Source organism: Micropterus dolomieu, linkage group LG22 (assembly GCF_021292245.1).
Source record: "Micropterus dolomieu isolate WLL.071019.BEF.003 ecotype Adirondacks linkage group LG22, ASM2129224v1, whole genome shotgun sequence".
NCBI classification, from domain to species: Eukaryota; Metazoa; Chordata; class Actinopteri; order Centrarchiformes; family Centrarchidae; genus Micropterus; species Micropterus dolomieu.
Window position 1 is genome coordinate 173,044 of NC_060171.1, and position 10,114 is coordinate 183,157.

Here is a 10,114-nt window from a genome sequence, read left to right on the forward strand (position 1 = left end):
CGGGATGACAATTAAATTTCAGTGGTACCTTTAAAATGTCATGTTATGACCAGTGGAAGTACAATATTTTTTAAGTAAAAGTAGAAACCACAGCCTGCATTCACATATTTACTAGAGAACAATCATTAGCATCAAAGTATACTTATAGTACCAAAAGTACTCATAATGCTGAATATCACTGGATTATAGTGCAGGCATTGCTGTAAAGTTGCAGGTGCTGTCTGTATCCACAGCCTGCTGCCTGATAATTCAATGACTCCACTCAGCCCTCACACGTGTGAGAGAAACAACACCTGCATCAGAATGCATTTCACACTCCCTCCGCCATGAAACTGATCTCAGCGCTCTGGGTTTAATTACTGCACTCTGCCACTGGATAGTGCTCCTCACAAACAGACAAATTCCAAGAACCACAGTTCTTGTTTACGGTATAGATAAACACTTTCAGGCAGATTTGGTGGACGTGACCGAATATTTAAAGGAAAACGACAGCGTGCAGTACCCGTTGACCTTCATTGATGTGTTTTCAACATATGCTAATATATCTCACTTCTAAGAACGGTGACGCTGTCACTAAAAGATTTGTTGATGTCTCACGCGAGGGACGTGTTTCTAAAAAAGTTCACACTGATGCTGGAAAGGAATTTCCATAAACGGTCCCACCTCTGGCTGTGATTCTTCCCCTCTGAGGGCATCCGTAGCACTTTAACATGATTTAAACCTCAAATGCAGCAGTGACTTTTCTTATGCTTCCTGATGACGTGCTTCATCAGCAGATAATGCACGTGATGTCATTCAGCCATCAAATTAAACGTTCCTGTATGTGACCCCCGTCAGCTCTCTGTCAAAAGTTAGATTCACACTGAAATTAAAACATATGAGCCATAAAGAAAAAGTGATGTTTCAGCACTCACTCATCATTTTACCTGAAGCAAACAATCCTTGATTTAAAGAGTAAGAGAAGGACAGGCAAAGGATTTGTTCATTGTTTTTATTTTTTAATTCACAGAGACAGTTTGGGGTCATTGTAAACATAAAGACTTAAATATAAAACAAACTTGACTTTTACATGAAGCATGGTGGTATTTTTGCACTAACTCTGAGTTGTACTACTGGGTGGAGGCCCTTCTTTGTTTGATGAGATGGAGTTACAAGAACCAGTTTTAGTAGGAAGCCTTGCATGTGTGATAGTTAATGCCGCTCATGACTGAACAGATGATATCCAGGGTAGTGAGGTCGTTCTGTGGTTGAGAAGTGCTGTGCACAATCACAGTATCAACATCTGTGGGTTCCTGAGATTACTGCCAGCTCTAAAACAACGCAGTCACCAGCTCATTTAAAAAACCTTTAAAGTCACAATGCTGTTAAAAACATGCAGAAGAAGTTTTATTATTGGAAACAGGTCCCTGGTTTGAACCGTATGAGTTACAGAAATCCAATGCTTAGTGATATTTAGTTTAGTGCCTTGTAAACTTTGTGTGGGTTATAAAGACGTTTTCAGCAAGTTACAGGACAGTTTTATGGCTTTATAATTGTATTTCCTAAAGATGCCCAGCAGACGGAGCGGCAGAGCGATGAAGAGGTTTATCACTCCTCTAACTGTGCCACCACTCTGCGCAGTTCATCCACCAGCACTGGGGAACAGAAACAGAGCCTCAGTATTGCATTAACATTAGAGCCATTTTATATACAGTGTATTTACACAGGCCCAGTCAGAAATAATGTACATTTTTCTTTTAATTATGAATTAATAACAATTTTCATTTGTATCTATTATGCTTAATTATGCGACATTGATCACCAGTGATAGGAGCAAAGAGTGGTTTACAGTGAACATGTGGGGAAAGTGTTTGACCTCTCGTTATATGCTTGTTGTAAAGGGATTTCCGTTTCTGTTACTGGAGAATCACATTTTTACCAACTGCCTCCACAGAGACTTTCAAATTCTAATTTCTAAGCAAATCCAGCAGCTCCAGTGTCTAAATGTACCTTCTCTACCTAAAAGGAAACATATGTTGATCAATTACCTCCAGCAGACGGTCTCTTGAAGATGTCATAGGCCCGACAGGCGTTGATCAGAAGTCCCAGTTGTTCAGGACAGTCACAGTCTTCAGGGATTGGCTCCTGAAATTGGTCTTTGCAGACTTTCTGATAGATTTCTGTATTTGAAAAACCTGGAAGAGAAATGAGAACATTAAGAATGGAAGTAGAAAAAACCCTTTCTCAGTTGTATCCTTGTCTGTTATTTGCAGTTTGGTAAATTTAATGTTTGTCCAAATGTTGAATTTTTGCTTTCTGCTTTAATGATTATAAATTACTGTCAAACAGAACAAGTTTGATGAAAAAACAACACAACTTTATGCTGTTCTCTATTTAAACTCCCGCCTTATAACACCTAAAGGAGCTGAGTACTTGATGCTAAAATCATTTCAGGGTTGGATGCTGACTGCAGATCTGCACATACAAACCTTCAAAAGGTTTCTTACGGGTTGTAATTTCCCACAGGACGATTCCGAGGCTGAAAGATAACAAGTACAAGTTAGTGAAGATTTTTTTATTGGATTTGATTAAAGTTCACTTTGTTTCTTTATTGATTGTTTTAACATTCATCTGCTGAATGAAAAAGTTTCTCTGAGCTCACCTGGACGCACGTGTTTGTGACATCACAACTAACGGTCCAATATAAAACTTACACAGAAGCCTCCAGTGCACAAACACTGAGAAAGGACTTTCCAGTGATGTAGGAGACATTTTGAAACGATGATAATTAAATAAAATGTAATGAAATAATTCATTACAAGTCATAACTAATGTCTTTTAACAATAGTTAATAAACATTTACTAATGCCTAATAAGAAGACTGTTTGGGTTGCCAGGTTGGTGTTTATCCTCCTCCAGCAGGACTTTCTCATTCACCAGGAAGAGCCCTCCAATGAACCCTATGACCACACCCCTTTTGGAAAACAGCTGCAGAGCATCTGGATGAAATTTATTCAATAGCAACTTAATAGCATCCAACTTGATAGTTTAATGATCCCTTTTAGCATTTCTTAGAAAGTGAGACACCAGTGAGCATTTGTTAAAGATTTACCACACTGATAACTTTCTATTACCAAACAAAAATGATAAACACGAGCCAAACCAAGACTAGAACTAATAAAGGGCTTGTAACTGTTTTTTAAAGCATTAGAGCACAGATAAGCCATCAATACAGACGATGAATAAATGGCCACTTAATAGAAAGCGGTCCCACATAATTGAGCCTCATATTAAAACCCGTGCACTGCAGATTTTTGAGCAGCTGTACAGAGAAACTCGCGTCTCACCTGTAAATCTCACACTCTTTGCTGTAGGCGTGGTTGATGTCGTTGAGCCTCTGAGGAGACGAGTAGCACAGGGACCTGCTCGGTTTGTCCTTTGAAGTCTTTTTCAGCGACGTCTCGGTCTTTGCCAGCTCAAAACCTCCCAGCTGAAAACAACAACAAGTCGACTCAAACCCCACCATTCAAAGGGCCCCTTAGCAATCCCAGCATGCACTGGGCTCAGTACCTTGACTCTGTAGCCTTCGGCCACCAGGAACTTGCTGCTGTTGATGCATCCGTGGACCTTATATTTTTCTTCGGTCTGGTGCAGTCTGAGAGACAACAGTGATCATCATCATGAGGATAACTTCTATCAAACAATAAATCACAGATAGAATTTATTTAAAGCTGCACTAGTCAATATTTGAACAGTTAATCAAATGAGTTGCCTGTACTACTGAACCCATACAGCCTCTTTAGCTCACTGTCCTCACCAGAAAACAACAACACAGGTCGTACGTGCAGCACAAAATTACGAACCAGATTTCTGTTTATTGTGGCAGCGCCCTCTAATGGCTGCCCCGCGGTGTGAAAGGAGGATGTCAGGTGACGCAGTCCACATAGTTCACATAAGGCGACAGGAGGGGGTGATACTGGCTCAAACCCTGGACTTTCACTCAGGAGAACGCTGTTTGAGTCCCATGTGAAACAAAGTAAATGTAGCGTTCTTCTGAGTTTTTACTTAAATAGCGTATTTAACTTTCGTTACTGACTTCCATGGCCTTCATCACTTGACTTACGTAATGTATTTACTTTAACCCAAACCACCTTAGTTTTCCTAAACCTAACTGAAGTGCACCAGCTTCACAGTGTTAACCGCTTATTTAATGTGAAGTAGGACTTATGTAACATAGCGCTTATTCGTTTTGGGAGACGTGGACAAACGCCAGCGGTAGGGGCGCTAATTTAGGAAATGGAATGGATTAAACCACCTACGTTGTCGTTTGGTCGGAGGACTTCAGGGGTCGGCAAACAAGTCTGGCATCGGGCCAAATGTTTCTCAAGCTGTTAGCACATGGCGGCCAGAGCAAAGTCAAATTACTTCAAATCCTTGTATGCACACTTAGCTCAGTCGGTACTGTCCGGGACTCCCATTAGGAAGGTTGTAAGATCGTTTACAACTAACTGCAGATATTTTTTTCCTCCCTTGTTAAACAAATTGATTATAAGGACACTTTTTCACATGCTCACTATAAAGCATGTGCTGCAGTGTGTGTGCACGTCCCGCCGTTTGATCCGGATTCAAAAACCTGTGGACGCTTATTTTCATTTCCTTGAGGAGATTCAGGGGAATGGCACGTTTACTGGCGGCTTTTTCAGAGGTGTGTCAAGCAGGCCAGAGACTCTTTTGAATTGTCCTTCAGAACTCTTCAAATAAAAGCTCTCAATAAACTTGACATAAAGCGTTGCTGCAAAAACGTTCTAACGCTTTTATTTTGTAGGCACAATCACTTGAAAGGAAGAGATTGTGTGAGTAACTGTTTCTGTTGTGACTGATATCTATTTCAGCCCCAGCCGCTATCAGTTTATTTAGTTATTTTTCTGCTATCAAAGCAATCTGGCCGCGGGCCAGTTATTATTACTAGAGGGCTGGTTCTGGCCCGCGGGCCGTCTATTGCCGACCACTGCTTTAGGTCCTAGTTTTGGGTTTTGCGTTCAGTCTCAGTGTTTTCAGCAGCAGCTGCCAGCATTTTCTGCTGAACAGGCACTGATAAACATTATCAAGTCACAGCTCTGCAGAGAGACAGACACAACACAGAGGCTCTTTGGCCTAAATGAAAAGCTGAATTTGTAACGTTTCCTCTAATTTATCAGGCTACACATGCAGCACACAGCACTTCTGCTTTCTATAGCCTACTTCTATCCTTGTAGCCCAAAGGCAAGACAACAAGTTCAGTTTGCAACACTTATTTACTCTCACGGAGCTCAAGGTGTTTGCAAAGGGGTGCAGGTGAAAATGCCAAAACAAGCAGGATCCCTCACAGACAGCGTATTCAAAAACCCAACAAGAGAATACCAGTGTTGTAGTCAAGACCACCCAGACCGAGACCGAGTCAAGACCAAGACTCCTAACATTACATGACACATAATAAAACGTGGAACGAAATTACTTCTCAATTTGATCTGAAAGATCAAGATTCCCATTAAAACATCCAAATACAAACAGTAAGAGCTGAAATCAACTTAAGCTTCTTTATTCAACATTCCTTTTCCATGTTTACCGTCCACTAAAAAAAAAAATCAAGTGCTAATTAATTTGTGATTCAAATGAATTAATCAAACCTTTATTAAACATTTGTTATATTGTTATTGAGGAAAATACTATGTGTGGCCCTGCGATGGACTGGCGACCTGTCCAGGGTGTACGGCTCCATTTAATATGTATGTATTCTACTCTCTGCTTTCTTTGTCACTGATGTTAATGCTCTGTACTTGTATAGCGCCTTTCTAGTCTTTTCGACCACTCAAAGCGCTTTTACACTACATCTGCATTCTCAAACAGAAACTATCATTCACACACATACATACACTGGCGGAACAGCCGCCAGAGGCAATTCAAAAAAGGACACTTCGACATGCAGCCTGGAGGAGCCGGGGAGGAACAGTCGACTTTCTGATTAACGGGCAACCCGCTCTAACTCCTGAGCCACAGCCGCCCCTTTAAAAAATGTATGGAGTGAACATTGGAATCTCGTTTAACCAACTATCAAATGATAATTCTACTTCTGTTCCAGGTTGACTGTATATGTGTGTGCCTTATGTCTTCGTCCATTTTGACTCTGATAAAGACACGGTAGTGCCAAAACGCTGGCACATTGGCTGTTTCCACAATTGAAGGCTGCAAATAAATCACTGTGCTCCAGTCCCTTTTTTCACTGGAGGACTGATGTCTATGAACTGAGAGGCACCTGGTCCAGCTGCATACTGCTGGAAGATGTGCAGAGAACCTGTTTCAGTTTAACTTTTAATCTATTCTTCATCTGTTACGGGGGCTCGATGTATTTGGGGCCAAAATCAGATTTTCTGCAATTTTACTGCTTGTTGATGAAACTTGTCCCACCTACAAGTTTCATCCAATCGTCACTAACTTTGATAGATATAATATTTGGATACGCCCACCAACTGCTTGTCAAAGTGTTGATAGTGTAACAATAAATACCATGAGATGTCAACCATCAGAGATTTATATAGCGCTGACCCTCCCTTTAAAAAAATGTATGACATTTAGGGCTGTTTTATAAACCAATGAGCAGGACTGCTTTATTAAAAAATGTAGATTTTCATCAACCTGGTATTTAATTCAGTGGATTAACCATAAACAAACACACCTATCTAGTTATATTAACCACTGACAATTTTTCAGTAGATTTATTGAAAAAAGAAATTGTGCCATTTTTCAATATATCTAAATAATAATACAATATAAATTAAATATACTGAGACAAAGGATTTTTTCTATATCGACTCATAAAATTTGTACTTTTTAAATCTCCCCTGCATAAATAAGGCTTTCCCCCTTCTTCTCTGTGGGTTTTATCATTTCTCGTACATCGTGTGAATCATAATGAATCATTGCAGACTGACCTGTAGAGTCCTTGTGCTGCGTCCAGACACATTCGAGCTTTCCTGGTCCTGGACAGCTTGCAGTTTTCTGAGTCCAGAACCTGACGGAGACTTCCCTTCTCACAGTACTCCATAATGATGAGGAACTGAGGCTTGGGTCCTACAGGCAGGTCACAAGGACACATGACATTACTATAAATTTGAGGTGCCTGATATTTGCATGCTGCAGTTCACTCGCTCACCGTCCTCATCCTGGACGCAGATTCCAAACATTCGCAGGATGTTGGGCGACTCAAAACGCTTCATGGTTTCAACTTCCTTATTGAAAACAGACCGCACTTCCCTGCATGTGGAGAAAATGTTAAGGTTGACAACGACTATGGGACAATTACAGTACGTCACATACTTAAATATACATACAAATACACAGGGCTACGTACAAATATGAAGACTGAGCTCAACTCTAACTCAGCAGTGCCTGGCAGTCCAGATACATTACTGCTGCTGCTCTTCACACTTCAAAACCTTCGTGTTCACAGAGTTTTGTGGCCACACTTTTCATGTGAACGGCCAAGTTCAAAACCATGAATGTCTTCCAGCAGGGACTGTCTGAAAATGTGTGGCAGTATCATCTACATGTGAATTCAAGTCTCTAGGAAAACAGCTAAATCCAGATTTAAACGTCATGCAGGCAGAAATGAAAATCACACTAACATTATCCTCCACTATTTTGCTGTATTTTAATTCAGTATTGTCGGGAAATGTGCCACAGACCTTGCGCTGGTGTTCAAAGTGTCGGTGTATCTCTTGATGGCCACTGTGAAGCCATGGTACTCTCCTCTGTAGACCTCTGAGGTCGATGTCTTCATGAAGGGCTCTTTGGGATGTTCGTACTTCAGCTCGTCTGGTTTGATCATTCGAATGACTTCATTAGTGACTTTGGGCTTATTCACTGTAACAATAGGACAAAATAATAAATGTTATATTTGGTGCTTATAACAGCGGTGTGACTTGTAAAAGTGGTTCTTTAAACCTGCAATAACTGTTGTTTTTTTGGCCTCTTGGTGGCAGCAGAAACAAGTGGTGACCACAACATTGTCCTATCATCACCTTTTATTTTCTAAATTTGTTTGCTAATTTCCACGTCCAGCAGATCCAGAGCAACATGATCGTTCATTTGGAGTTGTGTTTGGGTCACCTGATGAAGGTGAGTCCAGCGTTCTCTCTCTGTTAGCTCTGTGTTTGGTCTCCACCAGCTCCTGAGGGAAATAATTTGGCCGCTAAATGCTCCACTATGTTCACCAGCTGCTCTCTCACTGTGTCTGTCTGCTCATGTACAGCTGCTTTTTATAGCTTTTAAAATGAAGGCTATAAATGTGCTGAGAGGGAACCCGAACAGTAAAGTTGTGGGCCGGACCGATAAACAATGAGCTGAAGCTGAATTAACAATGGTGAATGAATATTTACCGAAACCTAACTTGTGTAGTTTTCTTGCTTTAATCTAAACAAACTTTAACCACGTGACTAATGTCATGTACTTCAGGACCGGTACGCATGTTGCTGATACTTTCAAACGGTCATATATGTTGTTCTGGAGCTCACTGGCAATCGACCTATTCTGTCATTCGAATATGACAACATGTTGCATTTGCTTCACATTTTTTCAATTGATGGCCTTAAGAAAATCATTGGAAAATGTCCAAAGATTCTTTGGACAATAAATTATTAGTTATTGCTGTGATTCAGTAGTGATTTCAGTTGTGAACCAATAAACACAGTCAGAAAAACTGGATATGCTCAGGAAGAGGGCAGGTGTTCAGACAAAATGATCATTTTACAGGTTAAAAAATGTCTAAACTTGCTAAAGCTGGTGTTGTGCATTTACATGTGTATTTTTTAGCGTGATTGTACTGAGACTGTGCTTTCCTGTAATGCAGAACTGCTTTAAGGATCACATGCACTCAGGAAGGCAAATGAGAGCCATGTACTGTTGGAGCTAATGGACTTCTAGTGTTTTAGATGTCGAATGCCATCTGTTTTCTGGATTCAGTCCGGGGTAGTAGGTAACCTAACAATTGTTGTTTTGTCATGAATGGTACTGATGCTGATGGTGATGCTGATGGTGATGCTGATGGTGATGGTGATGGTGATGGTGATGGTGATGCTGATGGTGATGGTGATGCTGATGGTGATGCTGATGGTGATGGTGATGCTGATGGTGATGCTGATGCTGATGGTGATGCTGATGGTGATGGTGATGGTGATGCTGATGGTGATGCTGATGGTGATGCTGATGCTGATGGTGATGCTGATGGTGATGGTGATGGTGATGCTGATGGTGATGCTGATGGTGATGCTGATGGTGATGCTGATGGTGATGCTGATGGTTGCGGAAATGTTCCACAGTGTTGCTGTTCATTGCAAACTATTGTCGCGTTTTATTGTTGATGATGAACATTGTCGGCCTTAACACTGTCATGTTGACTGGGAAATTTATGTCCCGAAATGGAGCACCTTATTTTTGCAGAACTTTCGTTCCAAGATGGCGCTGTCTATAGCTGCCTCGGTGTTCAGTGCGCTTTTTGTTTTGTTTTAGTGTGTTAACTCAGTTTTCGGCTGTGATTCCTGGAGCTCTTTCGCCAGAGAAGAGCTCGTGAACATCAGGGGAACAACCCCAGCGGATTTAATTCCCACTTTTCTTGCATCATAACTGGAATTATTGGACCTTTTGGTAAAGGGCTCGCTCGCTGTCGTTCGCGCTATGAAGCGCCGCAGGAGAGGGAAAAGAGCCGGGTAGCTTGTGCGTCTTCGCCAGCGGTAACTCCGCACACCGCTACCGGCAATATTTCTCTCCAACATGCTCTCAATGTGCAACAAACTGGACGAACTTCAGCTTCTGGTGGGGAAAAACAGACTTTTATTCTTCTGTTCTGTGCTTCACGGAGACCTGGCTGTGTGAACTGATACCGGACTCCGTGCTGCAGCTGGCAGGCTTCCAACTGTACAGAGCGGCGACACAGAACTCTCCGGCAAAACAAAAGGTGGAGGTGTCCGATTTTATATGAACAATGTTGGTGTACCGACGTGACAGTGATTCAGCAGCACTGTTCTCCTGATCTGGAATTTCTTATCATGAACTGTAAACCGTTTTACTCCCCACGTGAGTTTGCTTCATTCACTCTGGTCGG

The 10,114-nt window shown here is 41.4% G+C and overlaps 1 protein-coding gene across 2 annotated transcripts in view; it reads right to left on the minus strand.

Moving 5' to 3' along the window:
• Window positions 1-977: 977 nt before the first annotated feature.
• The window catches only part of LOC123962494 (mixed lineage kinase domain-like protein), a 14,840-nt gene continuing 5,703 nt past the window's right edge, over window positions 978-10,114 (minus strand). For both annotated transcript variants that reach the window (XM_046038650.1, XM_046038651.1), the window contains exons 4-11: window positions 7,701-7,878; window positions 7,169-7,269; window positions 6,948-7,086; window positions 3,550-3,634; window positions 3,327-3,469; window positions 2,469-2,518; window positions 2,028-2,174; window positions 978-1,634 (exon numbers count right to left, since the gene is read on the minus strand). In XM_046038650.1, the coding sequence (XP_045894606.1) occupies window positions 1,588-1,634; window positions 2,028-2,174; window positions 2,469-2,518; window positions 3,327-3,469; window positions 3,550-3,634; window positions 6,948-7,086; window positions 7,169-7,269; window positions 7,701-7,878 (890 nt within the window). In that variant the 3' untranslated portion in view covers window positions 978-1,587. The remainder of the gene's footprint in view (window positions 1,635-2,027; window positions 2,175-2,468; window positions 2,519-3,326; window positions 3,470-3,549; window positions 3,635-6,947; window positions 7,087-7,168; window positions 7,270-7,700; window positions 7,879-10,114) is intronic.